The sequence below is a fragment of the Theropithecus gelada genome, chromosome 9 (genome assembly GCF_003255815.1).
Source record: "Theropithecus gelada isolate Dixy chromosome 9, Tgel_1.0, whole genome shotgun sequence".
Classification (NCBI taxonomy): Eukaryota; Metazoa; Chordata; class Mammalia; order Primates; family Cercopithecidae; genus Theropithecus; species Theropithecus gelada.
Window position 1 is genome coordinate 2,934,146 of NC_037677.1, and position 20,256 is coordinate 2,954,401.

At 45.2% G+C, this 20,256-nt stretch overlaps 1 protein-coding gene across 1 annotated transcript in view; it reads left to right on the forward strand.

The window, feature by feature from the left end:
* The first annotated feature begins 209 nt into the window (after window positions 1–209).
* PFKP (phosphofructokinase, platelet) overlaps window positions 210–20,256 on the forward strand; it is a 43,582-nt gene continuing 23,535 nt past the window's right edge. Inside the window, exon 1 of the mRNA XM_025397197.1 lies at window positions 210–224. Within this exon, the coding sequence (XP_025252982.1) occupies window positions 210–224 (15 nt within the window). The remainder of the gene's footprint in view (window positions 225–20,256) is intronic.

A 20,256-nucleotide genomic window follows, 5' to 3' on the forward strand; every position in this document is an offset into this window, starting at 1 on the left:
CATATCTATAACTACTTTTCAAATAATTCAGTAAAAAATAGAGATTGGAGAGATAGAGTGAGAGAACAAGTGCACCTTATTCTCACCCACCATGGCAGTAGAGTTGGTGAGAAAGAAAGAGAGGTCATCTTATTCTCACGTACCATGGCTGCAGAGTTGGTGAGAGAGAGAGAAAGAGAGAGAGAGAGGTCATCTTACTCTCACCCGCCATGGCTGTAGAATTGGTGAGAGAGAGAGAGAGAGGTTATCTTATTCTCACCTGCCATTGCTGTAGAGTTGGTGAGAGAGAGAGAGAGAGAACATCTTACTCTCACTCTCCATGTCTGTAGAGTTGGTGAGAGAGAGAGAAAGAGATACAGGGCACAATTTCCTCTCACTCGCCATGGCTGTAGAGTTGGTGAGAGAGAGAAAGGGGGGGGGGGAGAGAGAGAGAGAGAGAAACACCCTTCATGACTGTAGAGCTGGTGAGAGAAAGAGAAAGAGAAAGAATGGGCACATGTTCCTCTTACCTGCCATGGCTGTAGAGATGATGTGAGAGAGAGAGAAGGAGAGTGGGCATGTTACTCTCACCCTCCATGTGTGTAGAGTTGGTGAGAGAGAGAGAAGGAGATAGAGAGGACCTCTTAGTCTCACTCTCCATGGCTGTAGAGCTGGTGAGAGACAGAGAGAAAGAGAAAGAATGGGTGCATCTTCCTCACACCCGCCATGGCTGTAGAGTTGGTGAGAGAGATTGGACATCTTACTCTCATCCTCCATGTCTGTAGAGTTAGTTAAAGAAAGACAGAGAGAGTGGGTGCATCTTCCCGTCACCCTTCATGGCTGTAGAGTTGACGATATTACTCATCCTCCTAATACAGAGGTAGATGTAGGCCACCCAGGTGAGAACAGCAGCACCAGTATTTTCAGGGTTGCTACAGCAAGGAAATTGGTCACAGTTCTTTCACTTGCAGTGACTCAAAGACAGGCAGGGCAGTGGGCATGGCTTACAGTGAAACAAAGTGAGCCCTGCTTGGAGGTTGCTGCCTGGGGAAAGCTGGAGCTGGCTAACAAGAAGCAGGCCATCCTGTGTGGCAGTTCAGGGAGCATTTTGGACTTTCTCTGGTTGGCCCTAACTCTGAAGCAAGGGCAAACTAGAGCAGGTGACTATGTCCTGACCATTGTGGCCAGTCACTGCAGAGGCAGGTCAGAGTTCTGTCATACACAACGTGGTCTATTCACCATCAGTTGTAGATTCAGTCTCTCACAGTCTTACTTCAAAGACAGTGACAAGAAATACCTGCTTGAGGTGTTGGTGAGGACATGGGGATTGGACCTTTGCACATTGCTTGTGGGGAAGTAAAACAGTGCAGTCTCAAATGGTCTGGGTATTCCTCAAAAAAGCAAATAACACTCTTAATTTGTGGATAGAAACCAAGAAATCCAAAGACACTCAGACAGTGGGTACTTAATGTACCTAAATGTCCTGCTAGTTCACTCAGGACCTTCAGAGTTTTCAATGAGGCCACACCCACCTTACAGACACTCCCCATGTCCTCACACCAGACACATGAGCATTTTCAGCTCTGCTCAGGCCATCTGAGGTAGAACCCAGTAGCCTCAGAGCCCGGCTCTGCCCACAATTAAAACCTTCTCCTCCCATGTCCTGTTCAATTGGTCATTTCATTCTTTGTCAAGTATAACTGACTGCTCAGGAAATGAATTCCAGCCTTTAAATTAGGGAACTAATCTGTTACACTTTTCAGGGAATATGATGTATGAACTCAGTTACCTTCACAAAGCACTGCTGACAGTGACTTCTGACACATAATGTCCGCCTCATGGGTCTCTAGTGAGAGTCCCCAGCCCACCCTTCAAGGCATAGGGAGCTTCCTGGTAGCAGGCAACACTTCCCAAACTCTGTCAAGGGTATCATCTTCCTGCATTTCTTATCCATCAAAGGAAAGCCAAATGTGAAGTCTTGGAGCCATGACCATTAAAACTCATGCTCCTGAGGGCAAGGGTGTGAAGTTGCTTTGAAATCGAAGAGGGCAGAATTGACATTTGGATCCATGCATGGTAAAGTCATTAAAATTAGGTTGATACCAAAGTCAAGAGGCTGCTGGAAGAATAGGCAGGGATCACTTCTTGGGAAGATTCTTGTCCAAACAAGCTGACGGTGTGCTCCCCAGTGTTCCATAGCCATATGTTTGTATTTAGCAGCTTGATTGAGGTATTATTCGCGTACCACACAATTAAGCCCTATTAGGTATGCAATTTAGCAGTTTTTAGTATATTCACAGAGTTGTAAACCATCACCATAGTTAATTTTAGGACACCACATCCTCTCAAAAAGAAACCCTGTACCCTCCAGCTATGATCCCCAATCCACTCTCCTCAGCCCTCCCCAGCCCCTGGCAAGCACTCATCTGCTTCAGGTCTCATCTCTTCATCCACACTCTAGACTTGCATGTGAGTGGAATCATCCAGCATGTGGCCTTTGTGTCTGACTTCTTTCACTTGGGTCTGTGTTTTCACAATCCAACCATGCTGTGGCATAGGTCAGTGCTCAGTTTCTTTCTATGGTTCATACATATTCCATATTCCATTGTATGGACAGACCACGTTTTGTTTATCCATTTATCTTTTGATGAGTGTTTGAGTTGTTTCTACTTTTTAGCTACTAGGAATAATGCTGCTCTAAGCCCATTGAGTGCAGTTTGTGTGTGGAGATATTTTTTATTTCTCTTAGATATATACTGAGGAGTGGAATTGGAAGTCATGTGGTAACTCTATGTGTAATCATTTCCAAAGGGGCTGCACTGTTCTGCAGTTCTATGAGTAGTATGTGAGGACTCCAACCACACCACACCCTCTCCAACACTTGTTGTTTTCTGACTCTTTGATTATAGTCATTCTAATAAATCTGAAGTGGTATCTCATTGTGGTTTTAATTTTCATTTCCTTGACGACTTATATTGCTGGGAATCTATTCTTGTGTTTATCGGCCATTTATGTGTTTTTATGGAGCAATGTCTATTCAGAACTTTTGCCTATTTTAAATGGGTTATTTGTCTTTTTATTATTTGATTGTAAGCATTCTTTTTATATTCTGGATTTGAGTCCTGTAGATATATGATTTGCAAGTATTTTCTTCCATTCTGTGGATTGTCTTTTCACCTTTTTGCTAATGTCCTTTGAAGCACAAAAGTTTTTAGTTTTGATGAAATTCACACTATCAATGTTTCCTTTTGTTGCTTATAGTTTTGATGTCATAGCTAAGAATCTTCAGCCAAAAAAAAGGTCATCAAGATTTATCCCAATATTTTCTACTAAGCATGAAAGTTTTTGCTGTTATATTTAGGACAATTTTTTTTTTTTTAGTGAATTTCTGTGTATGGTGTGAGGTAGAGGTCCAACTCCATTCTTCTTGCATGTGACTATCCAGTTGTCCCACTACCATTTGCTGAAAAGATTATTCTTCCCCCCATTGAATGATCTTATCATCTTTGTTAAAGTCAGTTGACCCTATATGTAAGAGTTTGTTTATGGACTCTCAATTCTATTCCATTGATCTGTCTATCTTTGTACCAATACCACACTGTCTTGATCACTTTGTAATTAATTAATTGATTACTTTTTTGCTTTGTAGTAAGTTTTTAAATTGGGAAGTCTAAGTCCTTTTCCTTTGTTCTTCTTTTTCAGAATTGTGTTGACTATTCTGGGTCCCTTACAATTCCACATAAATTTCAGAATCAGCTTGTCTGATTCTGATGTGCATTGTGTTAAATCTGTAGATCAGTCTGGGGAATATGGACATCTTAGTAATGTGAAGTCTTCTAAACCATAAAAATAAAACATGCATCTATTTATTTATTTATATTTTCTTTAATTTATTTAACAATGTTTCATAGTTTTCAGAGTATACATTTTGCACTTCTTTCAGCAAATATACTTACAGATATTTTGTTCGTTGTGACGTTATTTTTAGTGGAATTGTTTCTTTAATTTCACTTTTGGATTGTTCATTGTATTGTTATTTTTTATCTGTTGATCCGGCAAACTTGCTAAACTCACCTTACTGGTTATAATAGGTTTCTAGCAGTTTATTTAGGATGCTCTACATACAAACCATTTATTGTCAGGTATTAAACAAACTTCTGTATTGTGCTTTGTGTCTCAATCACTGGTGTATACTCTCTACAAATATGAACTCATTTAATCCCCATAATAACCACAGGGACATTAATTCTTTTTATTCTCCTTTTGCAAGAGGAAACTATCTTCTACTCATCTGAGGTCAGGGTGCAGGACTGTGAAGTTGATTTCTGGTTCATCCTTCACTGGCTATGAACCAACCAAACAAGTCCATTCTTCATCTTTGGTCACTGACCATAGCTCACCACCGAGTCACTGCCCAGCAACTCTCTCTGGGCTTTCCTCCTTTGTTCACCTTCTTCCTGTCTCACAGATAAAATTCCTGCACCCTGGCACTGCAGGATTTCCCTGCTCTGGGAAACCAAATCTCTGTACAGTCGGAAGTAGTTTTCTGGGAGTTACCTTGACACTACAACATTTCTATCCATGGTCAGGGTCAGCATCGAACCCATGGTCTATAATAGAGGTAAAAAAGATAATAGTGAAATATCTGTCTGTTTGGCTCTATGAAACACCTGGGTCTGGGCCCAAAGATGTCACAAAGCCATTGAGTTACTTCAGGTGAGGCTTCCTTCCTGACGGATGCACATAGGGAACTCGTATGAGAACTAGGAAAATAACATCCCTCTCCCTGTGCAGTCACAGCCCTCAGCCAGCACACACAGCTCAGCAGGATGCAGTGGGAGGGATCTCACCCACTGCTCCCACTGGTCAATTTGTGAGTCAGATGGGCAGAGTGCTCATGCACACCCCTAGTCCAGGAGTTCAGCATGTCCTGACACTTAGTCTATTTTATATTCAGCTCAATTTTTATAAATAATCACCTTCAGAGAGTAACAGCAGTCTTTGACAGACATATAACCACTTACTGCCCAAATGAACTGAACGTGTCCCTTCCTCCTGCAGGCCACATATGCAGCTCTGTGCTTCTCTTGTTTGAATCTATGTTTTTTTTGGGGGGCAGGTGGGAGGTGTCTCTCTCTGTCACCCAGGCTGGAGTGCAGCAGCACGATCTTGGCTTACTGCAGCCTCCATCTCCCGGGTTCAAGTGATTCTCCTGCCTCAGCCCCTTGAGTAGCTGGGATTACAGGCACGCGCCACCACGCCCAGCTAACTTTTCTGGTTTTAGTAGAGACGGGGTTTCACCATGTTGGTCAGGCTGGTCTCGAACTCCTGACCTCATGATCCGCCTGCCTTGGCCTCCCAAAGGGCTGGGATTACAGGTGTGAGCCACCGCGCCCAGCCTGCTTGAATCTATTGAAAGAAACAACCACAGTGTTTCTTTGTCATCAAAATTAAGGTGAGAGTTGTCCCCTTTGGTGCCCCCCAAACCCCTTTTCTTAATAGTCTCAATTCGCAAATCCTAGTACACATGCTGATTGTAAGTATTACAGCAAGTTAACAAATACGTGAAATTATTTACAACCTCCAAGTAGTTTAAACATTCAGGAAAAGTGAATGAACTTTTCATCTCTTCTTGCTGTTGCGGTTTTGCAGTTTTGTGCTTGGTAAGACTTGGTCTTTCTTCCTTGTATCAAGTTCCAAACATCTACCATGCTCTTGTCTTTGACTCTCTCTCATTCCTGCTTCGCACTGGAAATTCGTCATTTATCTTCAACTCATTTCATTAAATAAAAAATAACCTAGAAGATCAATGGGCTTTGAAGGGTGTTTTACCTCTGCAGGATACACTGAAGTGTCTGATGTATGACCTGGACATTCTCCGGCCTTGGATGCTCTCACTGCACACTATGTAATAACCAACGCAACAGCATCATCACCTCGTGGTGTCTGTCGCAGTGGCAGAGACACTTCCTGATTCCTCAGGGGAAAAGTCACAGTAAAACCATCATATTTGGAAGATCTGTGTGCCTCCATTAAACCGTCCCAAATGAGTCCAACACAACAACCAACAGGCAGAGGGAGAAGTGCCCTCCCTCCCTTGCACACATTCTGGGGCATAGTAACTAATTCCGCTCACGGAGGGGCGGGCTGCTTCACTGGGCACCTGCAAATCCTCAAGTGTCGTCAAATACTTTTTATGACAACATCTATGTTGCCAAATATCTACAAGGATAAGCACTATTTGTTCACAGGGCAAGTAATGTCAGAACACAAATTTGTGCAAGTTATGAATACAAAACTTAGCTATACTCATATCTAGGAGAAAAAAATCACTCACTTCTCACTCACTTTTATGGGAATCTCAAATATTCGATGCACGCTGGTGCATCGAAAAAGCGTCACTTGGCAGTGACCGGCGTCCACTCACTTTGAAGACACACAGACCTCAGCCCTGTTTCCAGCTCCCCCAAGGACCAGCTGGGTCACCTCAGACAGGTGGCTGAAGTTTTCTAAACTTGTTTCTTCGTATTTAAAATGTGGAGAATCGCCTGTTTCTGATAGGCCACAATAAGCTTCCTAGCGTGGTTTGCACACCGCCTGCAACGTAGTATGCACATGCCGCCCGAATTCCTTCGTTATATGTTATTTCAGTTCCTCTCAAACTCTGAGATGAATGGAGCAGGTCTTGCTGTTACTGTTTTATAGATGAACATGCAGAGGAACTCTATGAGGAAAAGCCCCAGAGTGACCCCACTAATAAATGAGTCCATTCTAAACCTCCCGTCTCCGACAGTTAACACGAAGCCCCTTTCACTGCCCAATGATGTGTGTTATGCAAAAACCTCCAGCACATTTCCCCTTCTCGAGAAAAAAAAAGTTTCTATTTTTTTTTCCTAGAAAAGGAAAAAGTATTTATTAACCATCAGCAAAGATGAATGAAAGGGAAGCCCTGCCTGCCAAGAGTTTACAATTTCCTAAAAAGCTGAGTACAAGAGTATAAACAGTTAAGGCACCAAAGAGAACATGTCTAGGGCTATAAGGCAATGAAAGCGTCAAAGCCAGTTCAGAGAAAGGAGACTCCAGCTCCGTCTGAGCCACCAGAAGAAAAGGCTTGGGGGGACGGTCTTGGCAATGGTCCTCAAAGAGGGAGTCGTGAGGGGTCGGTTATTATGCCAAGGGGAACATCTCTGCCAGGTGATAGAGGTAGGAAAAGCAGGATGCATTTAAAATACATCAGTAAATCCCATGTTGCCGGTGGCCAGAGTGCAGAACCAGCAGTGGCAGAAGACAAGGTAGAGACAGAGAAGATGGCTCTTTGGAGGACAGACAGCCTCTGGCTACAGTGTGTATTTGCCAGGCACTGTGCAAGTCTCAGGGACACACAGATCAACACCCTGATATGGTGGGCGAGGAGCTGAGAGCCCAGCGGGGCAGCAGGTGCCTGAGCGCAGCACAGTGAGTTCAGGTGAACTCAGCGAGCTTCAGGACTTGCCTTCTGGGGCAGGGATCCTCAAACAGATCCTGCTGAGCCCATAAAAGTCACCTTGTTCCATCCCCAAACAACATAGAAAGGGGAGTTATTCATGAAAAATTAAACTACGTGTCAGACTGGAAGAGTAATTTGCAAAGTTTGCACAGCCAGGAATGACAAAGTCAGGATTTAAACACCTACCATCTCTTATCTAAATTCTGTCACCTGCATGCTGTGTCACACCAGACACCGGACTCAATCCCTATCCTCTGCCTCCGTTTCCTCTTCTGCAAAATAGAATTCAGTATTTGTACTTTCCTCTAACGTTTCTCATGAGGTTGAGTGAGTCCATGTGTGTTACACGCTCTGAATACCTCCTGGCACATTGTACAATCATACGTGGCTGTCAAATAATCCAGTGACTCTAAACTTCATGCCTCTCTACCATGGAAACAGCATGAAGAGCTGTAAAGTAGCCAAACGTGTTCAGAGAACACAGGTCAGTCAGTCAGTACAGGGTAGAAGAGAAGGGAAGGTGAATTGTGGAGTTCATAGAACAGAAATCATGTGCCTCAGACTAGCTTGGCCAGAGTGATTGGAAAGGCTTGCATGCTGAAATTTCCATGCAAGGAGGAGAACCACGTATTCTTATGCAGGATAGAGGACTACGTATCCCCGTGCGTAATTCTCATGCAACAGGAAGTATCTGTTTGCCAGACAGAAAGCACCTGTAGCTACCGGTCTCTTTCTGCAGCCCTGTCAAACACAAGCAGCAATAAACCAATAGCCATTGGCTTAAAAAGCTTTGCATTCAAATTACAACCCTTTGGTATTTGTCACGTGCTTCCTTGGGAGACAAAAGGTTGTGTTCAAGGCTCACTAACAGACAATACAATCGATTCAGTTTGCCAACAATATTCACCTTTCCGTTTTATGTCAGCCTCGAGATACACTGTAAGCCTCTCAGAAACCTGCCTATTTTCTCTATCAGTCCTTTGAATTTTCTTTCTTAGCCCTTCATGCTGAGCACAGCTTGAGGTCAGCGGCTGAGCCTGGCCAGCAATCACCCTGCTAAGGACCCAGGTTGATCACAAGAACTCACCTGTCACAGTTCCACAGCGTCATGTCTCCCCCTGGTGGCCTCTGAAGCTCATGCAAGTTTGCACGAAGAGACACTCAGGGTGAAACACAGCCTGAAAAGCCGCTCCAAGTTGTAGTTTCTGAAACGACTCTCCACACAAGAAGAAACCCAATACAGCACATTGTTCTACCTGCTCTGTGGCTTCTGCTTCTCAAGCAACTTAAAATGATTTGGTGCATCATTATTTTCTTTTTAAAAGTATCGGCCATCAATGATTCAAGGCCAGGGTTTGCGTTGTTGCAAGGCTTTTAAAAAGTGACATAGATTATATCAATCAGTTTATAACCACGAATCTCACTTACCATGTGTGTTTCATGCATGTTGAATCAGCATGTAGCTCGCTGTGCGTGAGTTGGCATTTGCTGTAGGTCAGGTGCTGTCTGAGCCCTTACAGCTGTTACTTCAGGTAATGCTCGCAACAGCTCTGTGTGAGGGGGACGCTCCTCGGTTCCCACGTTACCAGCGAGGCTGAGTAATGCCCTGTACCACGGAGCTGGTGCAGCAGGAGGCAGTGCCTGAAATCAAGCCCAGGCTGTCATTGCAGGGCTGTTTGACCACCCGAATGCACAACCCCACAATAGGAAAAGCATGCACACAAAGAGGAGACAGGACAGCCGAGGACGTTTCCACGGTGCAGTGGAAGGGCTGCTGTTTTATTTTAGTTTATCAAATCTAGTGATATGTATGGTGAACATGTGAGCAATATTTTCAGATTAGAAGCAACTTTGTGCTTAAGCATCCATGGCTATTTGGAAGCCAGACCACTGCAGACAGAGCAAGCTTGACAATGATCTGATGACTTAGAAACATTTGCACAATTCAGAGAGCTAAGTATTACATGTGTACTTTGTCTTCAGAGTACACAGTCTCCACACATTCTTTCAGCTGCACCTGACTTTCATTGTCTGTATGATGTATGTGGCCCCTCATGCAACAGAGGTGATCCAATGTCAGGTTGAAGGGGAAAATATCTGATAGGAACAATTCATTGAGGTTTCTGGTGCCTGCTTATTCTTTTTTTTTTTTTTTTTTTTTTTTTGTGAGAAGAAGTCTCACTTTGTCTCCCAGGCTGGAGTGCCGTGGTGTGATCTCAGCTCACTGCAACCTCCGCCTCCCTGATTCAAGTAATTCTTCTGCCTCAGCCTCCCAAGTAGCTGAGATTACAGGTGGGCACTACCACACCTGGCTAATTTTTTGTATTTTTGGTAGAGACGGAGTTTCACCATGTTGGCCAGGCCGGCCTCAAACTCCTCATTCTTAAATATCCTGTTGAGTTGGGAGCTTGCGTACTGCTGTGGTCTCCATGTCTGTGTCTCCCCAAAATGTGTCCTATCCCCAAGGTGATGATATTAGGAGATGGGGCCTGTTGAAGGTGATTAATCAAGTCATAAGGGTGGTGCCCTCATGAAACCGATTAGTGTTCATGTAAGAGAAGCCCCAGAGAGATGCCCTTCACCTCTTCTACCATGTGAGGATGCAGTGAGAAGGTGCCATCTGTGAACCAGGAAGCGGGTCCTCACCAGACACCAAATCTGCTGGCACCTCGATCTTGAACACCAGCCTTCAGAACTATGAGCAATCAGTGTCTGTCCCTTATCAGCCGCTCAGTCCATGGCATTTTGTTTTAGCAGCACCAACAGACTAAGACACATACCAGAGCTGCTGCCCCAAGATGGGAGTGTAGAATTGCAAACAAAGTAACAATATGTTTTTAAAAATAAACAAACCCCCCCCCACCACCACTTTAGGACAGCAGTGATTCCCAACGAGTCATCCAAGGACCAGGGATGCAAACTTGCAAAGATGCATATTTTGGGCTTGTCCCACATCCACTGACAGGGATGCCCTAGGGTGGAGCTTCCATGGTCCGTGTTTGAGCAAGCCCCAGGTGATTCTGGTGCAGCAGAAACTTTGGAACCAGAGCTCTGAGACAGAAGCAGATGGGAGCAAAGCCCAGTGAGGCCCTCCGTGGTGATCAGATCAGTAGCGACCCCAGGCGACAACTGAAGACCTGACGAGGGCCGCGGGTGTAGAGATAGAGGCTGAACTGCAGAGGAGACGCAGAGGTCAGAGCAGAAGAAAGACAGGTCAGGTGTTTTCACAGCAGAGCGGGTGGCGCTCATTGCAGAAAGGATGTCATATCATCAGCTATGCTCTCGAAGTTCCATGCCTTAAGCTTTCTCCTCCTTTTCATCATTGATTATTTTGGCCTCCTTCACGTTAGTCATGAAGCATTACCTTAAGTTTGTCCTTTACTTCATTCTTTTATCAGGATCCTCTCTCTGGGAGCCCTCCTCTACCTCCAGCTGCAATCATCACCACAGGAGTGAGAGAGAGACTTGGACCTGAGCTGGACCCTCCAGCCCTCCCTCACTGAACTACCATCCAACCTTATGTTCCTACTGATGTTTACTAGGTTATTCAATAAATATTGTATGTTCTGTGGCAGTGGCCACCAGTCATTTTCAAATATGACTGGTTTCCCTTTTCCTTACAAAAAACACCCATGGTTTTTAGCTGGACACCTGGTTGCCCAAAATAAACACTACATTTGCAGCATCTCCTGCAGGCTAGTGTGGAATTAAATTAGGTTCAGGCCAGAGGGATATAAGCTAAAGTGGCAGCTTCCCAGAGCCTTCCTTAAAGGGAACCTTGTACACACCCCTTGCCCCATTTTCAAACTTTTCCTCTTCTTGTTGGCCTTTTCTCCTTGTTAGCAGGAATGCAGATGTGGTAGCTGGATCCAGGCAATCATTTTGGGGCCATGAGGTGACCATGGGCATGGAGCCCAATATAGTGGGGAAAGTAGAGAGAAGGAGGCCAGGTCAACTTCAACCCTGACTTATTGAGTTTTCTGTTCTTTTCAGCCAACCTCAATATAAAGGAGGTAAGTTTCAGCTATGAGCAAGGCACTATGACATCATAGGCACTCAATGAATTTACATCATAGACCCTCAATGAATTTACATCCAACAAGGAAGATGAACAGTAGACAAGACCATTGTGAGGTGATGAATGTCACCAAGAAAGAAGCAAAGTGCTGCCCTGTGCTCAGTCATTCTGTTGCTGCTTGTCTTCGTATTGTCATTCTGAGACTTGTGCATGCAGTGTGGGGTCGGGTCAACATTTCAAAGTCTAATTCAGCATTCCCACATCTTGCTGTCAGTGAGAGGAGATACAGTGTAATAAAGAACAGGTCAAATAAAACAACACCCCTGCAGTGAGAACCGAGGGCTCTGGAGAAATGGCCAACATCAGGTCAAGCACAGGGTATGGACCACCTGAGCCTACATACTTTGTCATTCATGATGGTGAGGAACTTACCAAGACGACAAGGATTAAACCAGAATGACTCGAAAGCCAACATGAAGAGGCTCCCACTGGACAGAGATGAGACAAATTCAGCATCAGAAGAGAAAATAATTCAAAATATTGAAATCCATCAATGTGTCTAACTCTATGAGTTGATAACCACATTAAATAAAAACCAATTGGCCATCTTTAGAGGATGATAGAGAACTAATTTACTATGCTGAGAACTAGTTCATACAGGGAACAGATCAAGTATTTACAATACCAAGGGTACCCGGTGGCTCATCAAATAGTAGAAACCCCCTCCTTGTTAAATTATTCTGATTAATAAAGAAAAAGGAAGTGATCAAATTAGAGTATCATAATATTTTAAAGTTCCTGCCCCCGCAATGAATTAGTTGATGCAGGACTAGGAATTGCGCGTTGGCTGCTGCTAACATCATGAAAGGACAGGCATTTAGGTGCTTTGTAACCTCCGATGCAAGACACAGGGATGCCTGCAGCCTTGCCAACATGGTGGAACCTGAGTCCAGCCCAGTTTCCAGATGCATCTGCCACTCTGTAAAATACACAGCGGGCAGCAAAGTGGTCAGGCTGCATCCTGAGCGTGAAATCACCAAAATCCAGACGCCAAGAGACCCTGGGTCAAACAGCCCCAGTGCTTCAGCAAATAACTCATAAAGAAAACAAAGGGAGGGAGGGGAAGCTGTGGATTGTAAGACACTCGAAACTATCTCAAAACTTTAAAAAAAAAAGACGGGGGGAGGCAAGTCCAAGCAATAGTGTCTCAAGGTTCACGTTTAGATGACATCATTATTTTTAAAACACACAAAGTGATTATTTTAAGTCAGCCTAATGGCCACTAATGGGAGAAGGAAGGAACTGGAGTAGGATAAAGGGGATCCAGCAACTGGGTGGGCTTCTCAGACACGTGGCCAAGTTCCATTTCTCGACATGAGGCCCCTTTCCCTACAATAGCTCATTAGACCACACATTCATTTTGTGTGTTTTTCTGCACCTTTGTTTTATGTTACAACAAAATGATTTTTAGAAACTATGGCAGGGTCTTGGTAACCTATGCAAAATTCTCAGATTCCTTTACATATCCCCTAGAAACATGCAACCTGCCTAGCTGTGACCTGTCAGCCCTGCATTCCTTTCCACAGCTGTGCTCTGACAATATTCCTTAGGTGAGCTCCACACCCAGGTGGGCACTGCCTCTCTTCCTCCCGAAGTCAGGACAGCAGCAGCGCTCGGTCTTGAACAGAAAGGTTTTTGTTTGTGTTACGAGTCAGCGTAGTCAATCCTTTCCCTTTCTTGCCTGGAAACGTTCCAATTTTCCCAGGGGAAGAAGAACTCAGGCTACAGCTATGGAATGTGTGTTTCTTCCAACCAGTGAAGACCAGACACCATTCCTTGATGCTAATGGATTCCTGCAGGTGTAATTTACAACACGGCTGTCATATCTGTGACATCTGGGCCAGCTCCTCTGTGCCCAACCTCAGCCCTGTTCAGTTTGCTCCTGTACCCCCCATTCTCCCCAGTGGCCATCCCAGACTGCACGTTCTAACTGCGGGATTGCCCTCGAGTCAGGCTGCGGGCTCCTGGCTGGAGGCCTCCACAAACGCTCACCATCGCCCTGACACAGTAGGACAGTCGTCCTCACAGAAGACGAGTTCAGTTCCACAGCTCGGCCTCAGACCACAAGGGCGTGAGGATTAAAGAGCGGATACCATAGTCGGTAAGAGACAGGTACTAGACATTTACCTTTTTAATAAAAGAGTAACAAATTATTTGGGGTACGGTTGGGTGACCGTTCAAGTGAAAGCTTGCAGAAAACCAAAAGATTGAAAAGTGACAAACTGGCACGTAGCTTTGACGGTGAGAGCACTCTGGTCTAAGTCATTGTTGTGAACTGCCCGTGACCACTGTGCCTGACTTCTAGGCCCAGTCATAATTATGCGTGGCAGTAAAGTCAGACCTAACTCATTGCTAATGTGATTACAATGGTAGAGTCTGTGTTCACTGCACCAAGAACACAGCCGTCTGCTCAAGAAGCATTGGAGTCTGCGAACCACATTTAGAAAACTAGAGGGACCCGTGCCTACCCCGCGTCTAGGAGCCAAGGCAATTTTCTAAATGTGGCAAGTGGAGGAATTGAGGGACAGAGAGGCTTAGATGGCTTCCCAGAGGTCATGCAAGTCTTTGCCTTACAAATAGAACATTCACTTGTAGGTGTAGAGCACATTAAAATAAAGTGAAATTGTATTTGCCGGCTTCTCATCCTTCATTCCCATTACCGTACTCTCCACGGAACATTCTGCTTCTGCAAGTCAGAGCCCGCGACGTGGCAATTTCTCTTTTGTTCCTTTGGTTCCCGGCTTTCATTTCCAATTCTCCTGGCTCTCTGAGAACTGAATGGCTCCTTTTTCCTGAGTTTTATTTTCCTCCTTAGAAATAATGTTTCATTTTCTTAATGACAATTTGCAGCTTACACACATCTTGCTTAGTTTTGTCTCATAACCCATACATGTTCCACACCCACATACACAATACCACACCAAGACGAACATTCCAACATTCTCCGTAAGTACAAATTTACGGTGTTTCCCTGAGAAAATCACTAAGAGACTTTAGGAAGAATTGAGAACAGGAGGGGTCTGGATTAAATCGTTTCTTTCATGGCTGTGCAATCTACCAAAATATACATATATGTTTGAAATGCTAGTGTCTTATAGTATAAAAGTAATAACACATGAGATTTGTTCCCATTCAAGAGTGCTGTGGTTTACTCTGGCAGTATTTAAGAAACTTGTCTCTCTATGTATCCATTGACCCAGCAATTCAGTTCCAATAAACATGACAGACAAAATTTATATAGATACAAAAGGAGATACATGTAAGATTATTCCTGAAGCATTTTTTTCATGATAGTAAAAAAGTGGAAACAACTTAAATATCCCTCAATACAATAAAGAAAAACGAAATTTGGTGTGAGCGTACAAGAGTCTATCACAGAGTAATCCGAAAGAAGTCTCAGCAGGGTTCAGGGAAGTCTGGCATTGGAGGTTCTCAGCTTCATGTACCTTAACATCTCCATCCAAGGTTGTAAGGTTCTACCCCTTCCCTCTCGGGGCCCTGGTTTCAGCCTGGGACTCTTGCCATTCCCAATTGCCACACATTAGAAATTCTATGTGTGTTCATCCCCACTGCCATAGTAATATGAATTAACCCTAAAACCCTTGAGAGTAGGCTGGACGCAGTGGCTCATGCCTGTAATCCCAGCACTTTGGGAGGCCAAGGCAGGCAGATCACTTGAGGCCAGGAGTTCGAGACCAGCCTGGCCAACATGGTGAAACTGCATCTCTACTAAAATTACAAAAATTAGCTGGGCACGGTGGCATGTGCCTGTAATCCTAGCTACTCGGGAGGCTGAGGCAGGAGAATCACTTGAGCCAGGAAGGTGGAGGCTGCAGTGAGCTGAGATGGCACCACTGCACTACAGCCTGGGTAGCAGAGTGAGACTCTGTTTGGAAACAGAACAAAACAAAACCTCCAGAGGAAACTCACTGAAGACCATTTGTACCAGCTCTGGTCCCAGAAAGCAGATCTCCAGAGCTGGGTTACAGGATTTGGTCACCCACCTGACAGATAGCAACAGGAATTCACTTCTGGAGGAAGGAGAGATGGGGATAAACCCGCCCCTGCAGCCTGGCCATTCTTACGACTCTTACCCAGAGTGGGCTGGGAGCAGAAGCAGGAGGAAGGCATGCACTAACTTAAGCATGACCCCTGCAGCTTGACAGGTGTGAGGACCTGGGTAACAATGCTCCTGGAGCTCACTGATGGAGTCATCATGCTCAAAGCACTGAAGGGAGAAAATGGCACCCTCAGGTCAGTCAACTGTGAACTGAGGGTGGTATGAAAGCAAGAAGGTAGGCCGGGCACAGTGGCTCATGCCTGTAATCCCAGCACTTTGGGACGCTGAAGCAGGCAGATCATGAGGTCAGGAGATCAAGACCATCCTGGCCAACATGGTAAAACCCCGCCTCTACTAAAAATACAAAAATTAGCTGGATGTGGTGGCACGTGCCTATAATCCCAGCTACTCATGAGGGTGAGGCAGAAGAATCACTTGAACCAGGGAACCGGAGGTTGCAGTGAGCCAAGATCGCACCACTGCACTCCAGTCTGGTGACAGAGTGAGACTCTGTCTAAAAAAATGAACAAACAAAAAAAGCAAGAACTCCTTCTGGAAATTTCTAGAAGAAATTTCTAGAAATGGTCTAGTGGTCTAGAGACCACTGGCCTTATCCCAAGGGCTGGCTTTTCTGAATACCAGGCCTGGGGTCTGATTGTAAGAGTATTTGAAGTACTGAATTCAAAGCTATGGCAAGATTCCCATGCTGAAACCAGCACCCTGAAAGGGAAGGAGTAGAAACTTACAACCTTGTGTAGGGATGTTAAAGTTCATGAAGTTGCGAACCTCCAGTACCGGACTTCCCTGAAACCCCAGGGCCTGTAGACATGCCCCCACATTTCTAGAGGAGAGAAGCCTCCCTTCCCAGGACTCATGCAAAGACCTTCCCTAAAGCCTCCAAGGTGATTCTTACCATGGGGTGATTTGCCCTCCTGCCTTGGTTGCTGCTGGAGCAATAGCTAAGATCAAGGCTCACCCAGTGGGGCAAGTACTGACCCTGGTGTGCATCACAGTGGATGAAGGTGGATGGGATGGTTAAATTTCAGGTATCAACCTGGTTAAACTATGATGTTCAGTTTTTGGGTCAAATATTGATCTAGATGTTGCTGTGACAGTATTTTGTAGATGTAATTAACACCTACAATCAGTCAACTTTACGTAAGAGCCTTAAGAGTAAAAATGGAGGATTCCTAGAAAAAAAAGAATTCTGCCTTAACTTCATAACATAGAAATTCTGCCCGAGTCACCAGCCTGTCACCCTGTCCTACAAATTTCAGACTTCAGGCTTTCCAGCCCTCACAATAGCATGAGCTAATTCCTCACAAGAAATCTATCTATCTATCTGTCTCTCTATCTATTTATCTATCATCTATCTGTCTATCAATTCAATGTAGTTGTTAAATATCCCCAGCATCAAAAGTATCTTCTCATGTAATCCCACTCCAATTTTTAGGACCCTTTTCCTTCCCAATCAATGCCTTCACCTTAACAGCAGACACCTAGAGGTTGAAAATTCCATTTCTGTTATCATTCAATCACTCACGAAATGAGACTCTGATATATGTATCAGGTCAGGTTCTCTGGGTGACCCTATATTTGATACTATAGAACATTTCTGTCAAACTAATAAGTGGAATGACATTGCCTGGTTGTTCCAATCTGTGCTGGACGACGTAGGAAAGAAAACCATGAGTTCTGGACTTCAAATTTCCAGCTTAAGTGACCTGAAGCTTTCTTTGCCTGCCATGAAAGAAACTCTTATCTCCTGTCACCTCAGAGCTGAGATTGCTGACAATCAAACCCAGTGTCTCATCACGTGAGTGGCTGAAAGATAACACAAATGGAATTCCAAACCTTACAGGGCATCTGTTGTTAAAGTGAAGGCATTGACTGGGAAGGAATGGGAATTGGAAAATTAGAATGGGGACATTCAGGAAGATGCTGATGAAGGGGAGATGTTGATTCCCTAAATTCTGCTGAGTCTTAGCCAGCAGCAGCAATCCCTCCACCACCATCTGGGAGGGTGACTCTGCTGTGCCTGAGAAGACTCTCAGATAGACAGCCACTTCCCCACTAGGATGAGGACTTTCGGATCTGCTTTATTTAGGTCCTTTCTTCAGGGGTGGGGCAGGAGAACTTCTCACCAGGAAACCAGAAAGGGGATTTCTGAATCTAAAGTTATGGGTGCTGCCTAGTAACTCTGGATTCCTTGCACCTATCAACAAGGCACAGAAAAAGAAACGAAACAGGCAGGGGTAATTACCCTGATTATCTGGAGGACATAGGGCTGCTGCTGTATCACGGAGCCAGGGAAAGGCTTGCCTCACATTCAGGGAGCTCACTAGGTGCCTCAGAGGGCTGCCCTGCCTGGTGATTTCCATGAGTGGACAACGGCATGAGTGGACACCAGGGCTCACAGTGAAATGGTGACCAGGGACTCAGACCCTTCCAGGATGAAGACCTGTTATACCCCGCAGAGAGGCTGAGGCCCATGGCTTGGGGAGAGGGACCACAGATGGGTGTTTGGGGAGTGCGGCATGTCCTGCCAGCCTTTCCATGATCTCTGAACCCAGAAGCTATGACAAGCCTCCACCTTGACAAGCAGGGACAGGGCACAGCCAGCCAGAGCGTGAAGGGTCTCAGCAGAGCCACGCTGGACTACAGCAAACTCTGCCGGTGCCGCCCACTGCCCCACAGCGCTCACTTCTGCACAGCAAAGCCGGCTAGCGCTGGGTATCTGCAGCCCTCTTCTGTTCTCATCCCTTCCTGAGGCCTTAATAATGGATTTGGGGAGCAGTGCCCGCCTCCTTCACCCCGTCGCTGTCTCTGAGGTGTGTTCACGCCGCTCCCCAGAGGCCCCAGTGGGACTCTGCAGCTGCTCCTCTGGGAAGCAGGTGACTCACCGGCACATCCGCATCCCCGGTCTTTTCTGGTTTTTCCTCTTCCCTTCCAGCGTGTCCCAAGATCGCCTCCCAAAGAGGTGACTTGAACCTAAATCCTTGTCTCAGGGTCTTTCTCCAAGAGAATTCAAAGTAAGAGAGTTCTGGAGGGTGCACTGGAGAAACAGATTACGCACAACTGTGGCTGCCTACGGGGTGGAGTAATAGGTCTGGAAATTGAGATGGGAGGGTTCAGACGTCTCACTGATGAAGTGATCCCGGTCCACTGGTGAATGCTTGCTTTCTGTCTCTTGCTCTGAGCAAGGCCCTGATTGTTGGTTTCCCTCCTCCATGCCTCGGTGTGAAGCCGAGGGGACAGCAGTCGAGTGCTCTCAAGGCACCTCTTCCAATGCTGCTCTACCCCCTCGGCCTGTATGCCAGTGATCGTTCTTTCCCGCCAGACTCTTTGTGGCTTGGACCCGTCGCCGTGCACTCTGTCCCTCTCTTCCCTTCTTCCTCCATCTCCAACCTCTCGCTCTAACCCCCATGACAGCTCCTGCCCACCTCCCCAGCCTCCAGGAGGAAGGACAAGTTCTTCACCTGCCTTAGTGCTCTCAGGGGGAACCCGAGCCACGTAAGACACATCTGTAAAAGTCACAGGAGCCATGATTATCCCCAGTCTACACGGAGGAAAATGAGGTATAAGAAGACTGGTGGCCAGTTAGGGGGAGTGCTGAATGTCTGAAACGCTTTTTAAATGAAAAATGCGCCTATGGTTCTCTTCAACATGACAGAAAGATTTGCTTAGAAGGTGTGAAATTCAAGCAATCAATAACACTTTTTTTTTTCAATTGAATTAGCAGGTAATTCATAATAGAATATAAACAAAGCTTATGAATTTTGTATAGAACCTTTATTCACGGTTACTTAGATGAAAAGAAGAAATAGCAAAGTGGTTAAGCCAATTTATCATTAATTCTTTAAAGTCAAACGTTAAAATCTTATTCCTTCACTATTGCCCAAAACAGGCCATCATTGCCATCAATCTAATATAAAAGTAGCATGCCATAGCCAGCTTTGATTCTGTAAATTTACAGGAATACATTTCGGAGGCATTTCCGGGAGCTGCCACTTATGGCAAAGAAGTCCACTGCTACGTGAAACCATGAAAGCACAGAACGTTCCAAAGCTCTTCAGCAAAAATTACTAGATATTTGGTCCAACCCACTAGATAGAAACAGTGACTTCGTGTCCTGAAGACAGGGCTGTTTCCTACACAAAATCCAAACTAGCAGAAGTAAAAGATTTGTCCAAAGCAGTGCACCTTTGAGAACAGGAGATCGTGCTGTCCATGCTATGCAAAAATTCAGCTTACTTTAGTAACTATCATAACCATTAACATGTATTCTTATAAACCCGGTTTTTTAATTAGTTCATATGCAGTTTCCCGTAATCCAGTCTCTTTTCCTGACCTCTTCTCCCATCACCCTTGCCAGCTGGAGCTAACAGACTCAGATCTACTGCCTGCCCCACGCTCTCCTCCCAATCCTAACCCATGTGGAAATCCACTTCATAGATCCTCCTCCTATTCACACTCTTCTGCTGCCCACCTTCACTACGAAGTCCCCACAGGCTTGTGCCCCACAGCTCAGGATGTCTGCACCACGTCCTGGTGTTTTTCCTGCAGGTTTGTGTGTCTTTTTCTGATCTCTCCAGCAATTCCAGATTCCTTGAGGTGGAGACCAGGTCTCAAGAGCACGGCACAGTCTGAAGC